This window comes from Trichosurus vulpecula, chromosome 1, assembly GCF_011100635.1.
Source record: "Trichosurus vulpecula isolate mTriVul1 chromosome 1, mTriVul1.pri, whole genome shotgun sequence".
NCBI classification, from domain to species: domain Eukaryota; kingdom Metazoa; phylum Chordata; class Mammalia; order Diprotodontia; family Phalangeridae; genus Trichosurus; species Trichosurus vulpecula.
The window spans coordinates 397,973,818-397,995,969 of record NC_050573.1 but is presented as its reverse complement, the minus strand read 5'-3'; the positions used below and the strand labels follow the sequence as shown (position 1 = coordinate 397,995,969).

At 38.5% G+C, this 22,152-nt stretch overlaps 1 protein-coding gene across 2 annotated transcripts in view; it reads left to right on the top strand.

Moving 5' to 3' along the window:
• The window catches only part of ADAMTS12 (ADAM metallopeptidase with thrombospondin type 1 motif 12), a 533,606-nt gene that overhangs the window by 393,397 nt on the left and 118,057 nt on the right, over positions 1-22,152 (top strand). For both annotated transcript variants that reach the window (XM_036758046.1, XM_036758037.1), the window contains 2 exons: positions 16,435-16,679; positions 17,253-17,394. In XM_036758046.1, the coding sequence (XP_036613941.1) occupies positions 16,435-16,679; positions 17,253-17,394 (387 nt within the window). The remainder of the gene's footprint in view (positions 1-16,434; positions 16,680-17,252; positions 17,395-22,152) is intronic.

Genomic DNA, 22,152 nt, shown 5'->3' with positions numbered 1-22,152 from the left:
CATATATTGTAATTTCACTATGACTATCATCCTATTACCTCTAGTAAGTACAAATGTACTGTCAATTGTTGCAGTTTGGTCCTTTGAATTATTCTTAAATTCAGGTCCTTCTAAATATCCCCTTTCTAAAAGCTACTTAAATCTGGTTGACTAAATAATCCTCCACTGATAATGGAGGGAGGAAGCACACTAGTGGGGGGCTCATGTGCAACATATACAGACATACACATACGTATATATATATATGAATATATACTCTCAGATTGTGATTATTCCTATGTGTACCAACATACCTAACAGCTCATTCCATTCTGTGCCAGTGCCCCCTCTTCCACCAACACATGAGAAATCCTTCAAGCCAGAATTATTCCTTGCTTAGGACACTATTCCTCAGCTGCCAGGCTGGTAATGGCAGGATAGCTACCCTTCTCTGGCACCTCAGTAACATATCAGCATGGCCAACGTAATACAGATGATATTAAATTGGGGCCTTAGAGTATATCAAGATCTTTATTAAATCTTAATCAGAAAATAATAACCTAAATACCATTAATATTAGTTAACTGGACCCAGGCAGTTTGGGGCAAAAGAATGTTATTTCTTCCCCAAATCAGCCACTGCTAAAATATTCTTTCATTTCTTTAATAAAAATCTTTAATAAATCCTTTAATACACCTTTTTTAATAAGAAGAAGCAGATATATTGACTCTACCTTTCTATAGGTCACTTTTGATTTCACTGAGGCTTTTAGCTTGTCCTTTTTGCTCTAAATTTCTTCCTCATGTCCTAATTTCCAGAGATTTTTAGCTCATCAGAGAGCTGAGGCTTTGGTGAGTATGCGAGATTGCTGGCATTATGCTCTGGAAGAATTGTGGGAAGGTCCTTCTGAGCAAGGGGCACATAGAGTCTCCAGATACCAATATCAAAGAGGAGGTAACTTACTTCCTAAACAAATCATACCAGACTAAATAATCATCAATAAATTCAATGAAAAACTATAGTAAGTGATTTTTCTACCCCAGAACGATAAAATAAGTCAACTATAAGTTTATAGACAGTAGGAAAGGGGGAATCACCAGAAATACAAGTGCCCATGCTCAGCATGATGAGGAATAGTGGTGGGCTTCAAGGCTTTGTATCCAGAGGTAAGAGAGAGTGGAAAACTCAAGAAAGCCCCATAATGGTTGGGAATCCATAGTGGGGACCTTGGAAGGTACCAGGAATGGTAAAAACCAGAAGCAGCATTGTCTAGTCTATGCACAGCAGTACTCAAAACAGAACACTCCAGGCCCACACCCCTAATACTTTGTCTTGAAATAGCGTAGGGGGCCCTGAAGATCCAGTGCTTTGGAAAGGTATCTAACCCCGGGAGGTAGAAGTCTATTCGGGAACCTAGGTGACTCAGATAGATACCAGCAGGGGCAACCACCCCAGCCAAAAACACAACAGTGGGTGGAGCCTAAGCCCAAACAAAGGAACTCAGGCTGGAAAGGTAATCAAGCAGAAGAGACAGACCACTATAAAGAACATTAATAGATCCAGAGATGTTCAAAAATTGAACCAAGAAGGAATGTAATAACTCCATAAAAACTGGAAGCAGTGATTTAAAATAAAAAAGAATGGATTCCCCACAAGGATTACATCAATACAGAGCAAAGATGAATCAAGGGATAAAAAAAAATGAAAGAAAAGCTCCAGAGGAAGGACTTGGAAATGCTTTAAACAGAAAGTGGTAAGCCTTAACCAAGTACCTAACTCCCTGAAAATAAGAAGAGAACAAACCAAAATCAAGGACTCCATGAGACAGTAATAAATATTAGAAAAAAATCAATAGATTGAAAAAATAGAAAGAAAAAAAACACTAAAGTATCTGCTGTTCAGAGAAATTGGAAAACAGGCCAAGGAGAGATCATCTGAGTCATCAAATTCTTTGAAAACCACAATTTTTAAAATGGCCTAGAGACTGAATTTCAAGAAATCATAAATGAAAACTTTCTAAATCTATGAGAATCAGAGAGCAAAATGAAAAATAGAAAGAATATACCCACTATGTCCTAAAAGAAACCACAAAAGATAAAAATCTCAGGAATATAATAGTCAAAATAAAAAAATTCCACAAAGAAAATTGTGTCAAGTAGCCAGAATGAAAAAGTTCTAACACCAAAGAACCATAGTCAGGATCATACAAAACCCAGAAGCTTCTACTGTAGTGAAAGATCTTGAAATAAATTATTCCAACAGGAAAAATATAATGGCTTATAACCAAGAATAACTTACCCTGAAAAGCTGAGTAAAATCCTATAGGGAAAAAGTGAAATTGAAATGGAATAGAGCACTTTAAAGAATTTCTGATTTAAAAATAACATTGTTAATTAGGATCATTGAAATGCAAGCTCAAAAATGCAAGAGAAACTTATAAAGGCAATTGTATTTGAGTAATTCAAAAGGTCTGTATAATGATGAAGGGCTACCATTCTAGTAGAAGAAAGAAGTATCCCTTTAGATCTTTAATGTCTTCAAAAGGTATTGAGGGGGTTAAATAAGAAAAACAGAGCAGGGGTGACATATTTGTTCTATTCTGAGGGTTTTGAGAGGAGAAAGAAAAGAGATGGCAAAACAGATACATTAGTGTAGAAAGAATGAAAGAAGTAGGTGCAATTTGTAGTTTCTCATAGTTGGGCCACATAAGATGTTGCATCGACATAGAAAAGAGTTGGGGAAAGAAAGCATTTGGCAAAACTTCACTTTATCTGAAATCTACAAAGAAGAGTTGGACACACAGAGTTTGGTGTAAAAATACAGTAAATGCAATAGGAAAATGATCAAGGATAGGGAGACAATTGGTTAAGAAGCCAGATAACACTATGGAAGGAATAGTTCCAAGTGAAACAATCATCCTAATCCCAAAGAAGAGATTAAAAGGAAAAAGAAAAATCAAAAACTGGGAACTAAAAGGGTACTTACTGATCAATTAGGGAATGGCTGAATCAATTGTGTCATATAAATATAAAGGAATATTATTGAGTAGTAAGAAATGACAGGACTATTTCATAGAATCCTCAAAAGCAGGAACTGATACAGAATCAAGTAAGAAGAATTAGGAGAACACCATATACAATGATCACAGAACTGTAATGAAAAACAACCTTGAAAGGACTTAAGAACTTTTCTCAAAGCAATAATCAACCATTTCTCCAGAGGACCAATGATGGAGTATGTTACCTGCCTCCTGTCAGAGAGGTGATGAATTCAAGGTCTAGGAGAAGACATCCATTTTTGGACATAACTACCATGTGGATTTGTTTTGCTTGACTGTGTTCATTCTTTACTACGTGATTTCGCCTCCCCCCCATTCATATGGGAGTGGAATTGGGGGAGGGGAGTATCAAGAGTGATGCAAAAAGAAAGAAAGAGGGCATTGAAACACTTTATAAAAGCTCACAAAGGAGTATGGAATGTAGTTCAGAAGGGATCACAGACAAGCAGTAAAGTTTTTGAAGTGATTTATTATATACTTTCAATTGAGAGCAAGAGGTAGGGAATAGAGACTTATAAATACAATCTTTTTTGCATCTCATTTTATATTTGAAAATGTCATTTGTTAAGTTCAGAATAACCTTTAAGGGAGGTTATTATACTGATGAAATAAATTAGGATTCAAAATAAAGCCAAAATAATAGTAAGTCATGTCTGATGAAGCACAGTTAACTGGACTTAAGGGTTTTTTTTCCCTGTGTAAGCCAATAAACCTTCAGGAAGATTTCATAAACCCCTGCTTCTTGTCAAACAGTAATTGGACTTGAACCTACCTTGAGGGATTAAATGAGAAAATCTATAAAGTGGTTGGTCTGCTCAGAGAAAAGTACTCTCTTCACATAAAATGACATTCCAATCAATTCTTCCCCATTCAGGGGTCATCTCATTGTCTACTGGGCAGACTTTGTCTTCCCCTCTCTCCTGCTGTTGCCCCTCCTTTGGCTTTTTCCATCCTTGTCAACATCACTAGAGGATGAGCAGGGAGAAGGAATTGAAATGACATTCAAATCCTAGATTTCATTTGTTTTTTAAGTTTCCCTGAGAGAAAGATGAGAGATAATAATTATAAGTGAAAATGGGGTGGAGAGTTTCTGTCTGTGGGTTTTATATTAGCACAACTAATCTGTGGGTTTTGTTAAGATCTGAATGATGAAAACCTCAATGCTGTTGCCAAGAAGTTTCTCTACCCATCATTTCAATGTGTTGTCTTAGCAACAGATGTCTTTTTCTTTCTTTCTTTCTTTTTCTTTGCCACCAGATGCTGATGACCTTCCCTTTAATGCACATCTCCCCACTCTGTGTCCTGTGCTGGGACATGGAATCATAGAATGACAGGATCTCAAAGTTGGAAAGGACATCAGAGATCCAAATTTTGTCTGGATGGGAATATATTCTATAATGGCCCAGAAAAGTGGTCACCCAGTACCAAATGGCATACTTTGAGTGATGTAGAATTCATTAACTCCCGAGACAACGCATTCCATTTGAAGTTCTTTATAGCATGCCAAAATATGTCTAATAGTAACTTTCACCTACTGCTCCTAATCCTGTACCCCAGGATCAAGTTAAAGGGGGGGCAGCTAGATAGTACAATGGATAGAGCACCAGCCCTGGAGTCAGGACTTCAAATCTGGCCTCAGACACCTACTGGTCATGTGAACCTGGCCAAGTTATTTAACTTTGATTGCCTTTCTCCCCTCCCCCCCAAAAAAAGAGGGGGGGGGAAGACTTCTACTTTCTCTTTCAAATGGCCCGTCCAATATGTGCAGATAGATATCATGTCTCCTAAGTATTCTCTTCCTCAGGCTATTAAAGCCCTCTTTCCTTCCTCTCACCTTTCTTATCACCACCTCTAGAGGTTCCTATGCTTACTACTTTCCTTCTAAAATGTGAGATTCGATGAGCAGTTCTGGCTGCCATATGGCAGTGTTGTCTCATGTTGACCTTACATAATCTTCCAAAAAAGATTATGTAAGCCCCTTGTCAAATGACTTATTGTCTGCTCATTCTTCTTCCATTCTGTATTTGTGCTGTTTTTTGAATCCAAACATCGAATTTGGAATAGGGATTAGATTTGCCTGGCTTACCCAAAGTGCTGAATGAGGAGCAGAGGGTGAAATTTACTAAGACTATTTAGGCTGGATAACCTTTGTACATATGTGTTGAAGAGAGGATTCTTAGTTGTAAATTGGACAGGGTTGCCTCTGAACTACATTTCTACTCTGAGAGGCTGCGAATTTTCCCTTTTTTCTAGTAAACTTCATTTTACTATCCCAGTGTTCTGGCCTATAAGGGTATTTGGGGATCAAAATTCTTCTATCCAATGTATTAGGCATACATCCTTTATGATATCCTCCCAGAATATTAAGCACTCCATCTAGTCATACTCCATACAAGTCACCATTTTTTTAAATACTGGATTTGGATTCAGAAGACCCACTTACAGTGTGATCTGGAAAATGCCACTTAACATCTCTGAGTTTCAGGTCGTCATTGAATTAGATTGCTTCTAAGGTCCCTTCCAGGTCTAGATCTGTAACCCTGTGATCCAAACAAGGCCAGGGACTGGGCCCTGTGACATTTTATTAAACACTTCCATCCAGTTTGGCATTGATCTCATTCTTACCATTTTGGGGATTGTTTGATCAGTTTCGAACTCACCTATTATTTTATAATCTTCTTTTCTCCCTCTGGAAATATTGTAGTATCCTCTATGGAAATAGAAAAGTTCAAAAGAAGAATGGCTTTGAGGGGGAAATACAAATGAGTTATTCTTTAGACACGTTGAGTCTGAGATGCTTGTGGTATATCCAGTTTAAATACCTGATAGGTGGTTGGCAATATAGGGCTAAAGCTCAGGAGAAAGCTTGGGGCTGGATATATAGGTTTATAAGTCCAGAGATGATAAAGTAAGCCCATGGGAGCTGATGAACTCATCAAGTGAGAGGGTAGAAAAGAGAAGAGAGGCAAGGATAGAGTCTTGCAGGATGCCTACAGTAAAGCAGGGATGATATGGATGGTAAAACAGCAAAGAAGACTGAAAAGGAGTAGTCATACAAGTAGGAGGCAAACTTGGAGAAAGTAATGTTATGAAAATCAAAAAGAAAGCATCACTCCAGCTAGATGTCTTTCTTTTGCCTGTTCCTATTCTGGGAATATTTTGGGCCCTGCTCAGTAAATATATACAAAACTCTTTTGTCAGAAAACTTTGGCACATAGAGATTAAGCTACTCCTGATGTTGCCCTGTGCTTATTATGCCCCTTGCTGAGTATTATACTCCTGTGATCCCTTATTGCATACTCTGAATTCGTAAGTGCTCGTTTCTTGGACCGTTTACCAGGATCCTTGCCCCTTTCTTTCCTAGTCTTGCAAACCTGGCTTCCTAATCCCTGCTACCTGAACTCTTCGATCCCAAATGTCTTGTCTGCTTCAAGCTACAATACCTATCTGTTTGTTCTTCCCCACCTTTACTGAGTTTCCAGGTCTTGATTGCTGAACTTTCCCAACTTATAGTGCCTGAAGCCAGACCCTTTCTTGTTTAACCAAACCTCTGGCCATGGTCCTGGCCCCCCTTTTCTGTCCTGTTTTCTACCCAGTTCTAGACATAGCAATAAAAGCTGGAATTTGAAAAATGTTCTGTAACTTCCATCTCAACTGTTAAACCACTGCTTCTATCAGTAGCTAACTTCTGCTCCTCTACAACAATTAACCAAGAGCCCTAAGAAAAGACCACTCATGGATTACCATGAGCATTACTTATTAACAGATTTAACAACTACACTGACTAATTCAACTCTCTTGGCTTAACCACTTGGAATAAACTACAACTTCCCCTGCCTGGGATATAAACAAATCCACTTCACTTTCAAAATTGGAAAATTCAACATATTTTAAAAATTTCCCCTGCAAAAAATAGGATACAAAGTTCATTTCTAGACTCTGCTCTCCTCTACTCTACAAAGGTCCCCACCTCCTTAGGAGAGGAACTACTTAAAAAGCAAAAGATTAAAATCTGTGTAGTTATAGAAGACTATTTGGCCCTATTGTTCACTCTTTCTTTTACCCTGATTGTATAGCATAATTGGTAAAGTCCCACTATTAGGCTCAATAAAGCCTGGCTTCGAGTCTTGTCTAAGATATTTACTATCTGTGTGACTTTCAGCAGAGCCACTGAACTTTTCCCAGGCTTGGTTTCTTCAGCTATAATAGGATGATATACATAGCAATTACTTCACAGGGTTGTTGTGAGGATCAAATGAGAAATGGATATAAGGAAACAAGACTGTAGCTCATGATGTAGAGACAAGCAGTTTTGCTTCCTGAAAGGCCTAGTTTTGTTTTCATTTGATACCTATCTTCTGTTGTGTTTTTTGGCCCCATCAACTAGGGCCTTTTATTAAAGGCAGACATCTGCCTGTCAAGGAGAGCTGGAGCTCCCTGAGATCATAAATTGTTCTTTCCTCAGACTCTTTGCACATAAATCATTAGACCTTGGCCGTCAGAGAGAATTGCATTACATGCTATCAAGTGACAGTATAAATCACACAGAAAAGCAACCTAGTGGTTATAGATCAATTGCCTGAGGTTGATATTATAAGCCATTTTTATTTCCATATATTTTATTAAGAGTGACAGAGATTGCAAACCAAAGGAATTTTGTCTAGGCTCTAGAACACAGTTAAAAAGATTTGCTTTAGCTTAAATATTCCATTGTACCTGATCATTTGTTCAAAGGGTTATAGTCTGTTGGATGCTCAAGGCTTTTATCACAACACTATGAGATCCCAGTTGAGAGATTCTCATTCTGGGGTTCCCAAGACTCAGGGATAGGCAGGCAAATGTTCTGCAGCAGCTAATATAGTTTCCTATAGACCCTTAGGGCTGGGGCTTCCTTCCTCAGGGTAAAGATCTCCCAGGTCCCCCAGTCTACCTGAATGAGGACCTATTGATTCCCCTGAAGAAGTAAACCTTAGAAAAAGTAGCTTAGAGGAAGAAAACTCTCAATGGCCTTTAGCTCTGAATTACCCCTTCCCCTCCCTGCCTTCTTCAGTCCATAGGACAACAAAATACCATTTTGATATTGTTAATAGGTCAATAATAATAGGTGTTAATAGGTGTTTTAGGAAGTTGGCTCCTGGGTATTTGTAATGAAGCGCAGAATGTAATATATGAAAGCAAAGAGAGTGATTAGTTTAATATGTCTATATGGAAGAAGGGAGAGTGCCTGCAGTTTTCCAATGAAGATTCCAGGGCAAATTGAGGATGCATTTGGGATATTCAAGGCACATCTCACCAGAGGCCTTAGGATGCCTGGGGCCTAAAGCAAATTTAGAGAATCATGAAAGTATTTGAGACTTAAGGCAGCCTGAGAAAGCAGGTGTCTCTCACATAAATTCAGTTGGCAAAATTGAGGGCCTGTTGGGTCCAGTCACAATCCCCACAGAGTGGTCATGGCATTTCAGGATAATAAAGTTTTTACATGCATTAAAAATCTGAATTAGGGAGAAACTTTACAAATGTGATCCATATAGTAAAAGAATAGATCAAAAAGCTCCTCTGGCAAGTCATTAGAGCATCCAGAAAAGGGATAACCCCTCCAAGTGCAATTAGTGTGGTAAAGGGTTAATTTAGAGAAAAGCACTGAGGGAGTTTATTCAGGAGAAAAATAAAATATGTAATGAGGGTGGGAGAGAATTCAGCCAGTACTCACAGAAAGTACTGTTTGCATGGTATATGGTTGACACAACTTGGAGCCCCTAATAGGAAAGAAAAAAAAAAACAAACATCAAAACATATGTGTGAGTAGGTACATGTCAGGAGATTTTAGCAAAATTGCCAAAAACCTAACTTAGATGAAACTTTTTAATATACGTTACCCACATCCTTACCCCCACCACTCTCATCATCATCATGATCTCCAAATACATTTATTCAACACTTTTTATGAACAGGTTCTAGGTTCTGAAGATACAAAAGATTTCCCATCCCTCTCCTCCAGGGGACTACAATTTAGTTGGGAATCAATGGCACTCAAAAATTATTTTTTTAAAAAGTTAAAATTGTTTTTACATGTAACTGAGAAAAATAAAATAAAAACGTTCTTTAAAAAAAGGAATAGGAAGGTCTCTATGGTAAGTATTTGAGTGATTAAGACTCTCAGTGCTGTAAGAATTCAAAGGAAGAGAGAGCTCACTGATTGAGTGCTGGGACACTTGGAGAGGTATTAAAGGGAGGAAGTGCATTCCTTAAAATACTCAGTGGATCTTTAACCTCCCTGATGTGGATGTTCCCACCATTGATGAAGGTCATAACTCATCCATTTCTATGCTATTCTTGTTCAAGTTCTTCCCTTAATTTACCACATGGGGTCATGCCCTCCCACAATGTCCTAGGGGCCTTTCCTTCTTTCTTCTGATGTCACAAGGATACCAATGGAGCATCCTTAGCCTTCCTCACATGGTAAACCTCTCTCCTTTTTTGATCATACAGGACTTTAAAAACATCCTTTACTTTGGGTTGTTTTTTGTAATTCCTTATTTGTTATGTGTTGCAATCTGTTATGTGTTGTAGTCTGTTCATACCTGCCATGTATATCTCTGATGTCCTCTGAGGAATCCTTGGTTTTTTTAATTCTCCAAAGACTGTTGTGTTCCATGTCTCATAGTCATACAATAACATGGATTGAATATTTGTATCAAAAAGTCGGGCCTTTGTTTCTTGGAAAAGTTGGGGGTTGATAAAGGAGCTTTGTAGTTTCTAAAGGCAATCTAGGCCACTCTCTTCCTTATTTATGACCCCAGTTCATTGTTTTGAAGCACTTCACATATATTATCTCATTTGATGCTCACAAGAACCCTGTGATATAGATTCTGTTATAATCCTCATTTTATAGATGAAAAAATTGAGGCTGAGGAAAGTTAAGTGACAAGCCTAAGGTGATACAACTAATAAGTATCTGAGGCAGGATTTGAACTTGGGTCTTCTTGATTTTTGAGTTCACTTTAGCCATGGCACCACTATTTGTATGAATATATGGGTATGTGTGTATTTATGTGTGCATATGTGTGTACACATGTGTGTATGTATGTATACATATCTCCATATGCATATAAAATAAAATATTTATATAGATATAATATCCCTCTGATTGTCATATTCCAAACAACATGCACTCTCTGTTCACTTGGTTTTTCCTATTTGGATGATTAAACTAAACTCTTGAGGAGTTGCAGGTTCTGTCTAGGAGACTCTGCAGTATTCTGGGGTTTGATACAACCAACACAGTGTCATCCGTGAACAGAAGCATCTGAAGGACCTCACTCTTTTGTTTGTTTGTTTGTTTGTTTGGAGGGGGGAAGGCAAGGCAATTGGGGTTAAGTGACTTGCCCAAGGTTACACAGCTAAGCAAGTATGTCAAGTGTCTGAGACTGGATTTGAACTCACTGAGCCACCTAGCTGCCTGGTAGACCTCACTCTTTATAGGAAATTCCTCCTCAACCTTGACTCTGCCTTAGATCACTTCCAGCACAGCGGTAAACAGCTCTGGAGCCAAGTAGAATCAATGGACATTTATTAAGTGCCTACTATGTGCCAGTCACTTCTTTGAAGAGTATACACTTCCCTATTTTAAGTTTCACCTGGTATTTATGACTAAAGGCTTATAAGATAATGTAATTTCTGTCAGATCTTTCAAATAAAGAATAGGTCATACTTGCTTTCTTCACTTCATTACTAAGCACTCACTTCTCAACCCGATACAATCTGAATTTTATCCTCATCACTTTCCAGAAATAGTTCTGCTCCAAGGTCTCCAATGACTTAATTTAAAAATCTAATTAAGGTATTTTCCAAGTTCTGATTCCTCTTAGTCATTTTATAGCTTTTAACATTGTTAACCACTTCTTCCTTCTTAATACTCTCTTATTCCTTAGTTGCTATGACATTGTTCTCACCTGATTTTCCTATTCCCATCTGACCACTCCTTCTTGGTCACTTTACTACCTCTAAGTTTGTAGATTCCCCCAGGATTCTGTTCTCAGTCCTCTTTTAAAAAAAAAATCTGTACATTCTTTCCCTTGAAGAGCTCATTCCCTCGAAAATGCATATAGCTTGTTATTGCCTTTAGGTATGGATGACACTAGACTCTATCTCTGATCTTTCTTATGAGCCACTATGCCTAGGAGACTCCTCTGCCTTTTGGTTACCTAAATCCAATTCATGGGCAAATCAAGACAGCACTTCATGATGTCATTGGTCCTCTTCAAAAATGAAAGATGAACAAGAAAACAAATTTCTTGTAACAAATATGCATAGGCAAACAAAACAAATTCCCTTAGTGACCGTATACCAAAATACTTACATCTTTCTGTACCCTAAATCCATCACTTCTATGTCATAGATAGCATGTTTCATCATCAGTCCTCTGGAATCACAAATGGCCATTGGGTTGATTCTAGTTCTTATAGCTTTGAAAGTGTTTTTTTACAGTGTTTTTATCGTATGAATTATTCTCCTAGTCTGCTCATTTCATGTTTCAAAAATTTATAAAAGTCTTCCAAATTGTTCATATTTATTATATTGATGCTATATTGTTAATTGTTCCGCTGGTTTTATCTACTTCATTCTGCATCAGCTCATAGAGGTCTTTCCATTTTTCTTTGAAGTCATCTATTTCTTCTTTTCTTACCCTTTGCCTACATTACATTCTCCCTTGCATCATACTGTATTTATCTGTGTATAAGTTCATTCTTCCCTTCCTTATGAAATTTAAGCTCCCTGAGGACAGGAAACCTGTAGTGTTGAGCTTTGTATGCCCAGCACATAGCAGGGCCCTTTTTGCAAAGAAGACACAATTAATAAATGTTAATTCCATTATTTATTTGAATATAAGCCTCTTGAGGTCCTGAAAAGTTTATTTCACTTTTGTCTTGGTATACTTAGCACCTAACACAATGTCACCCACACAGTAGGCACTTAGGTGCTATTAAATGGTGAATGAAATTCAAATTCAGCAAATTGTTGTTAGACATCTCTTATGTGAAAGACACTGTGCCAAGTACTGAATCTGCAAAGACAAAGGACTATCTCTTGCCTTCAATCATTTATCTTCTACTGGTGAGATACAACTTGTATGTTGTTGTTGTTCAGTGGTTTTAGTCACATCTGACGCTTCCTGATCTTATTTGGGGTTTTCTTGGCAAAGACACTGGAGTGGTTTGATCTTTCTTTCTCCAGCTTATTTTACAGATGAGGAAACTGAGGCAAACATTGTTAGGTGACTTGCCTTGGGTCATATAGATAGGAAGTATCTGAGGCCAGATTTGAGCTCAGGAAGATGAATCTTTCTGACTCCAGGCCTGGCCATGGTGCCACCTAGCTGCCCCTCAACATGAATACAGAAAAATATGTATTTTAAAATGTACGTGAAGCGATTTAAACAGGAAGGGAACACTAGCAATTGGAAGAATCGAAAAAGACTTGAAGAAGGTGGCAACAGAACTATGTTTTGAAGGATGCCAGGGGTTCTAAGAGGCAGAAGTGAAAAGGGAATGCAAACATATGGAGGTGAGAGATGAAATTTTGTACACAGAGACCAGCTAGTAGGCCAGTTTGACAGAAATGGAATTTGGGTGGGCAGAAATGTGAAATAAGTTGATGAGAACCTGACCATGGAGGGCTTTTGTATTTTATAGGCTGAGGATTTTGTATTTTATACTAGAAGCATAATAGGTTATGACCTTAAAAGAAGGTAATAGATAGACAACCTGAGGGCTGCATTGGTACACTAGAGAGGTTCAGAAAATCAGAAGAGATCATCCAGCATGTTGTATAAATCTTACATGGAAGATTGGCTGAAAGGCTTGGGCAAGAATCCCCCAGCATGAGAAGGCGTTGCAGTATTGCCCTCTGCATTGTTGGAGGTAACATGGTGTGGCCAATAGAGCAGTGCTGTACTTGTGTGGAGTCAGGAAGCCCTGGGTTTAAATCTCATCCTAGACACTTACTAGCTGTGTGACCTTGAGTAAGCCTAGGTGGCAGCTTCCAGATATGGAAGGTGACATAAGGAGTTTGGAATAGATAACCACTATAAGGTCCCTTGCAATTCTAAATCTCTGATCTGAGGACTACCCATACTTGTCAAATTACAAATCTAGCAAGGCACCATTTGGTTCTTCAAGTTCCCCAAAGTATATCCCTTTCAATCAAACAGAACTTAGGAATGATAAACTATTTCTTCTTTTTGGTGATTGTTTATTTAATTTGCAAACTGGTCCATAAATTCCTTTATTTTATACTTGCCTTTCAGAGTTTTTATGAGGAAATCTTGTTACCAGTCTTAAAGCGCTACATAAATATAACCTGTTACCATCACCATTATTATTCAGTTCCTCCTGTACTCTTTGGTTTGCCAGAAAGAAACAGTGGTGGTTATACTTGCTAATGCTTTGAGATTTCCCTCATAATCTCCAGTACAGAAAGGGGTACAATATATTAAGTCAACCTGAAATGTTTCTCTGTAGCCTACACACTGCCAGTTCTAGAGCCAAATGTACCGTCTCCCGGGAGGCCTTCCTTGCATATTTCTTCCCAGATGGAGTTTATACATTAATGGTTTTAATTAGCTCTCTTCTCCAAGTACGCAAACTTCAACTGGAATTGTCACAATCAGTAGACATTTCGTTTCCACTTTAAAGTGTTTCACTGAAAGACAGGTTTGTTTGTTTGTTTTATTGAATCATTTCTGACCCTTTGTTACCCCATTTGGGCTTTTCTTGGCAAAGATACTGGAGTGATTTTGCCATTTCCCTCTCCAGCTCATTTTACAGATGGGGAACTGAGGCAAACAGAGTTAAGTTGCCCAGGGTCATGCAGCTAATAAGTGCCTGAGGTCAGAATTGAACTCAAAAAGAGGGGTCTGCCTAACTCTAGACCCCCTTCTCTATCTACTTTGCTACTTAACCACCTTTTCCCATCTCAATGAGATTTAAGCTTCTTGAAGGCTGGGAACCTGTCCTGTTCAGCTTTGTATTCCCAGCACTTAGCTCTTTGTACAAAGTAGACACACTAAATATGTTAATATTTTATGTCAATATGTTAATTGCCTATTTAAAAATCTGTTAAAATCACAAGGGCTTCAGTCACCCATAGCCTCAGCTATAAGCTGAGGCACGTACTGGATCAGAAAAAGAAGTTTTCACACAATGTTTGTTTCTCTAAATGGTTGGTCCCATTTGATTAATTGAAATCAGAGGCAGATTTTAGACCACTTAGGCGTTCGTTCCTAACCTGTGGTTAATAGAACCCTAAGGGGTCTGTGGATAGATTTCAGCATGGCAGTGAATTTCAATTGGGAAAAAAGTGCATCTTCATTTTTGCTGTGTTATGTACATTATTTTATGCATGTATAAACATTATTCTGAAAATACATTTTACCATACTGCCAAAGGGGCCCATGACAAAAAAACGGTTAAGATCCTCTGATATAGAGAATTTCAACAGTAGAAGAGAGTAACTTGAAAGGTAATGAACTTGTCATCATTTGAGACATTCAAAAAATAGAGTAAATGACCTTGTGGAATATGAAGCCAGTGCTAGATTTGAAATCAGAAGAGATCTGAGTTCAAGTAATAACTGAAACTTCTTGGTTATGTGACTCAGGAAAGATTATTTAATATCTCGGAGTCTCATCTGTAAAATAAGGATAATAATTCTTATCTGTAGAAAGTTGAATTGTTTTTATCATACTGAAGCTGTTAGGAAGGAGTCTCCATTAAGTGAGGGAAAGAACTAGATATAATTTGATGGTATCTTCAACACTAAAATTCTAAGATTAACATGTATCCTTAGGAGAATAGTCTAGAAGCAGTGTGTAGGATGGATTGAAGGAAGAAGAGACTAAAAGAAGAGAGATTAGTTAAGAGTTGTAAAATATTCGACTTAACAAAAATTGTGTAACAGAAAAGGTAATGCTGAATCAATCAGTAAATCTTTAGGTTTTCCATCTAAACTTAATTCACCTAGCAATATTAAGCTAGTTTTTGAAATTGAACTAACACTCCCTCTCTCTCTCTCTCTCTCTCTCTCTCTGTCTCTCTCTCTCTCCCTCTCTCTCTCTGTCTCTCTCTCTCTCTCCCCTCTCTCTCTCTCTCTCTCTTTCTCTGTGTGTGTGTGTGTGTGTGTGTGTGTGTGTGTGTGTGTATGATGAACATAAGCCTCTCTTAAAGCCCCGAGTTTCTCAAATTTTCTTGTTTTATGGTATTCTGGCAATCTCAATAAATAACCAAGAGATATACTGAGGTACTAGAAGATGGCATGATAAGGGGAGATACATATATCTTCAGAAATGTTTTTTTTCATATGAGACACTGATGTACCTCTTTCCTGAGTTCCATACCTGTATTTCCAACTGTCTACTAGATATCACTTTGTTTTTCTACTGGTACTTCTAATTCAACATCTCTAAGGCTGAACTTACGGTCTACACCCCACCCCTCCAAAAAAAATGAATTGCTCCTTCTGAATTCCTCCTTGTTTTGGTCAGAGGTATCTTCATTCACCCACCTTGGAAATCTTGATGTTTCATCTGTCTTTCTGTGTGTCTGTCTGTCTATCTATGTAGGTTTTACTTTTCCCCAATGGAGGGTTTCATTTGTAGCCTTAAAAAAAGAAGATCTCAGGATTTTACTTCCGTTATGTTTTAATCTTGCTTTCTCAGAGTCCATGATACCAGCTAAGATTGCAAGCATGCTGAACCCAAACTGAAAAGACAGTAGCAGGTTATTCTGCCATTCTTCCAAGTCTTTCGGTTAAACAACAGGTCTGGAGCTTCATGCACCACAACAGCTTAATCAGCCAACCAGGCTGAGTAATGATTTGTCCTGTCCGGTGATCATCAATTATCTCATGTCTACCATGCTTTATCATCACTGTTAGGGACAAGACAGTGACTTTAGAGGAAGGGTTCTTAACCTTCCTTTGTGTCATGGACCCCTTTCCAGAATAATGTTTTTAAATGCATAAAACAAAGTACATAGTATTACAGAATAGTTATCAAAACATAAAAAAAACATGTTCGTGGATCCCAATTTGAGAACCTCTGATCCAGACCAATTTCTTCATTTTTCAAATAAGAAAAGGAAAGATGGCCAAAGAGGTTAAGTGACTTGACAAAAGTAAGTGGAAGAACAAGCATTTGAACCCAAATTCTTAGAGTCTGATCCAGCTCTCTTTCTGCTTTGTACTTTTGCATATATAATTTCCTCTCACTCTATTGTAAACTCTGGAAGAGCAGGGACTGGGTTTTATTGATGTTTGCATTTTCCCAAGTATACCACATATGGGAGGCATTTAATAAACAGTTGTTGAATTTAATCTGTTCATCTCTCTTGTCTCCTTAGGCTATGTTGATATTGGGCTTATTCCAAAAGGAGCAAGAGATATTCGAGTCATAGAGGTTGAAGAAGCTGGAAACTTCCTGGCTGTCAGGAGCGAAGATCCAAAAAAGTATTACCTAAATGGGGGATTTATTATCCAGTGGAATGGAGACTACAAGCTGGCAGGGACAGTCTTTCAGTATGACAGGAAAGGTGACCTGGAGAATCTGAGGGCAGCCGGCCCTACCAATGAGTCCGTGTGGTTACAGGTAATACACAATGTCAAGAGGAAGTGCTGAACTTATTTAAAGGTGGCACTTTTCAGATGTACTTTTCAGAACAATGGGTTGTGGAAGCATTGATCACTAAGCCAAGATAATTAACTGCATAGATGCATGACCCAAATACTCACTGAAACCAAATAACATAAAAACAATTCAAGGTCATTAAATTTATTTTGTTCCATGATTGACTTTTTTTGGAAGACCAGATATATTTATTTTAGATCTTTAATAGTTCCTATGATTTCTGTCTTTGCATGCGAATGTTAAGTCATGAGAAACCAGCCTGATATTGTTAATAGAGGACTGCCCCAATGTCAGGTATTCCTGAATTTGAGTCCCAACTTTGATACATACTGGCTGTGTGTTCCTGGGCAAATCATTTAACCTCTCAGTGCCATAGGCAACATTCTAAGACTTCAAGCTGCAGAGCACTCACCTGCCAACCTCTCTTGGTAGAGGAAAATCCTTACTGAAATCTTCTAAAACTAATAAAATCATAGATCCAATTAAAAAATTATCATAACTCAGCTTGAGGTCACCTTTTCTCTTGCTTTTCAGCTGCTGTTCCAAGTGACCAACCCTGGCATAAAGTATGAGTACACAATACGGAAAGATGGCAGCTCTGAAAATGATGTGGAGAAGCCAGAGTATTTTTGGCAATATGGTAGCTGGACAGACTGCAGTGCTACATGTGGGATAGGTAAGCATTGGTTCATCTGGCATTTGGTTGGAGCCTCAGAAGGGCTTTCTGGTGGAGGAAGGATTAGGCTTGTCCTCCTTGGCTCCTGAGAGCAGAACTAGCACCAATAGGGGGTAGTTTCAGAGAGGCAGAATTTGGGTCAATAGATAGAAAAATCTCTTAATAGGAAGCTAGATGGGACAGTTGATAGAGTGCCAGACCTTGAGTCAGAAAGAATCATCCTTCTGAGTTTAAATCTGGCCTCAGACACTTATTAGCTGTGTGACTCTGGGCAAGTCACTTAACCCTGTTTGCCTTAGTTTCCTCATCTGTAAAATGAGCTGCAGAAGGAAATGGCAAACCTCTCCAGTATCTTTGCCAAGAAAAGGCCAAATGGGGTAACAAAGAGTCAGACACGACTGAAACAACTGAACAACAACAAAATTTAAGATGAAATGGATGGCTTTTCTCAGAGCAGTGTTGTGGAAAGAGTCAGATATGGAGACAAAGGAGGAGTCTTGACTCTGACGCTCACCAGCAGCTATGTGTGACCCTTGTCAAGATAGTCAATTTCTGCACATCTCAGTTTCCTCTTCTGAAAAATAGAGATAATAACTAAAGAGCCTGCCTCATAAAGTATTGTGTCCATTTCAAGAGAAGTGGGAAGTTAGGTGATATTTGGCAAATGCTAAACCCTGAAAGCTGTTGTATGATCTGACTGACTGGCTGAGTATATAGTCCTGCTCTACAGGGACATGGTCATCCACATTACCTCAGACTATGTTGTGTTTCTCCGTGAGAAAGTACAATACACTGTCCTCACATCTCAATTTTCTTTCCTCTTTGATTTGTCCCTGCTCATGTCTTGCCATACTCCAGCCTTGGGATAGTTGCAACATCTGCATTCTGCCAGCTTTGACTTTATTGGTGAATAGTGAGTGCTGTAGGAAGTCACATGATTATGCCAACTAGCACCATTACAGATTTCTGTTAGCTGATGTCTATGGGCCCTGACAGCTTTCTTTTCTTTCTTCTCTAATGGATTCTCTATCACGTGGCCCCCAGAGGCTATTCTAAGCCTTCTCTTTGCTCTACAGTGTTCCAACATCACCCTCCAAAGATCTCATCTCCTTTAATGATAAATTAAGAAGCACCCAAGTTCCCTCTTCTAGACCCCAAAACTCCTCCCACCCCATTCATGCCTCATTTTCTCCTCCTCTGTTAAGAAGAGGGGGCACTTCTTGCCAAGGTCAACTGTATCCTTGATCCCATTACTTATTGTCTTCTGGCAACTGGACCCTTCAATCTCTCTTTAGTACCCTTTCTCTAATCTTCAATTTCTCTCTATTTCCTGGCTTCTTCCTTGTTGCCTATAAATCTGTCCAGGCCTTTTTCACCCTTCCAAAACTTCCCTTGGCCCTGCCATTCCCTCAAGTTGTCATCTCATATCTTTCCCACCTTTCCAGACTTCTGGGAAATTTTGGCTTCTTCCTTGCCTTCATTTCCTCTCTTCTCACTTATTTCTCATCCTTTTGCAATCTGACTTCAAACATTATGACTAAACTAAAGTGACTCCCTCCCAGGTTGCTTCTTAATCACTAAATCTGATAACCTGAACTTAATCCTCATCCTCCAGAAATGCTCCAGTGTAGCATTTAACATTTGATCATCCATCCTCCTGGATACTCTCTCCTTGTTGTGTTTTATGGCACTGTTCTCTTCTATTTTCTCATTCTGTACTATTATCTCTCTGACCACTCCCCAGCCTCCTTTGCTACATCCTCATCTGTCCCACATCTTCTAACGTAGTAAGCTCAAAGGCTTTGTTCTAGGTTATTTTCATTTCTCTCTCAACTCTCTCTGGGTAATTTCATTAGTTTCTAAGACCCTAGTCTTATTATGAATTCCAGTTTCACATATCAAAACAACTGTTGGGCATCTCCAACTGGCTGTCCCATTGACATCACAACCCAACATTACTAATACATAACTCATTGTCTTTCCCCCAAATCTACCTCTCTTTCAAACTGTTATTTCTGCTGAGGGTACCACCATCCATCACTGTCACCTGAGTTCAAACACTTGAAATCATCGTGGAGTTTTCACTCTCACTCTCACCTACCTAATTCTTATATCCAATCAGTTGCCAAGTTTTGTCAATTCTATTCTTACATCTCTTGCATCTATTCATGTCTGTCAATTTATATAGCCACCATGCTCCTTTATGCCTTCATCACATCCCACCTTGACTATTGTAATGGTTTCCTAATTGGTTTCCCAGCTTTCAGTCTTTCCTCTCTCTATTCCATTCTCTATACAATTCTCAAATTGATATCCCTAAAGCATCCCTGAGTGACCATGTCACTCCCCTTCTCAAGAAGCTTTTGTATATCCCTATTACCTCTAGAGTAAATTACTTTCCTCTACTTATAATTTGAAGTCCTTCATAACCTATCGCTACAAACTGATTTCACATTAGTCCTACTCTATATTCCAGCCAAATTTGTCTATTTGGAGTTGTGATATATGACATCAATCTCCCACTTCCATGCCTTTGAATCATTTGTTCCTTGTGTTTGGAAAGCTCTACTTCATCATCTTGTCCCTGGGAATCCCTACTTCATTTCAAAGCTAAACTCTAATATTGCCTTCTAAATAAGGCTTTTCCTGCCCTCCTCCCAGGTTTTAGTGCTCCTTTTCCTGCCCCTCCTACTATTTTGTATTAAGATCACATGATCATAAATGTAGAGATAGAATTTACACACACATATACATATGTATATATACATATAGGTGTGTGTGTGTGTGTGGTTATACATATGTATATTATTTACTTATCTCTATGTCTGCTGTTTTCCCTTCAATAGAATGTAAGTTTTTTAAAGGTAAAGACTTTAATTTTTGTCTTTGCATCCTCAGCACCTAGGACAGGGCCTGGCACATATTAGGTGCTTAATAAATGCTTGTTACATTAGCTTGTTGGATATACAAGCTGCTTCAGCAGAAAACAAATGGGACTTTTTTAGTGGTTTCTGAGGAATTAGTGAATTCTGAGGAAATAAAGATAGTATGAGTATAGATAGTATTTTTCCAATGGTCCCAGCATCTTTGTTGAAGCAGTGTGACGTATTGGCAAGAGCACTGAGTGACTTTGGGTAAGTCATTTAAATTCTTCATGCTTTAGTTTCCCTACCTATAAAATAATGGAGTTGTACTTGATAATATTCAAAATCTTTTTCAGCTTTAACATTGTATGATTCTAATCTCTCAGTGAACCACAGAATTTGTATTTATCTTTTCCTAGCATTTTTGGGAGACAGTGAAACTAAGATATTACCAAGCTGATGTGTTATATATACATATACATACACACACACACACACACACACACACACACATATATATATATATATATTACTAGAGACAGTTTAAAGAATTGGGATTATTTGAACCCCTATTATTTCATGTGAAACATCAAGGAAGGAGGATGACAAGCTCTTTCTGTTCTGTGCACAGTATGTTACTGTGTCTGGAATGAAAAGATAAGTGCTTGATTTCTGTGATGATAGCAAAAGAACATCTGATTCAGTTGCCCAGGAAATCAGAGATTGCCTTGCCAGATGTGGCCTGGCTATTTTCTTTTGTTATCAGAATATTCAGCCAGTAACACTCTTGCCCACTCTGGATTCAAGTTGTCAAAATTTAAAGAACAACTTTTTCCCATTTTAATCACTTTGTATAGCTCATCATGTAGCCAGGTTTTAAGCCAAAACTTTGAAACACTTTTAAAATGCCTCCTTGTTCAGCCAGAAATGAAAGCTCTGAAATTATTGATGTCTATAGCAGGCAACATGTACCTTCCAGGTAAACTGATTATCTTCTGACCCTGCTGTTAAATAGACCTCGAGAAAAACAGCCTCCTCTTGGTTTGTGATTCCTCAGCCATGAAGACTTAGAGTGAGATAGATACATGGGAATGATTTACTGTTCACTAAGATAAGGTTTCTAAAGCTGAGAATCATCAGGAAATGTCTTTATTTTGATAGCTCTCCTCTTTCATTCCAATGTTTTTGTCTTAGACTATCACTAAAGTTTAAAGCCTTTGCCAGTTGGTTTCCAAGATTGTTTAACTCTGCATGGCTTTCAGAGGACACTGACATCATCACCTCTCATCTGAACCCCCACATCAACCACAGACAAGGTTTTTGTTGTTCAGTCATTTAGGTTGCGTCTGACTCTTCACGACCCCATTAGGTGTTTTCTTGGCAAAGATACTGGAGTGGTTTGCCATTTTCTTCTGCAACTCATCTTACAGATGAGGATACTGAGGCAAACAGGATTACGTGGCTTGCCCAGAGTCACACAATTAGTAAGTGTCTAAAGCCAGATTTGAATTCAGGAAAGATGAGTTTTCCTGATTCCAGGCCTGGCACTTCCTGCACCGCCTAGCTGCCCCTATGGACATGGGACAATGGAAAAACAAGACAACAACAATAACAAAACTGTCTCTGGAGTCTGAGGACATGGGATTCACATCTCACTCTAGGACTTGGGGAAGTCATTTAACTTCTTGGGGCCTCTGTTTCCTAATCTGTGAAATGCAAGTGAGTAGACTAGATGGCCTTTGTGATTTCTTACAGTTCTAGAGCTATGACCCTAAGATCCCGTGACCTCGATCATGGTGATCCCAGGATTTAAGGAAAATGAAAAATAACTTCTGCAGATTATTGCACCACCAACTGCTATTATCTCCTGTAGGAGCCTTGTCGAATGAAACAA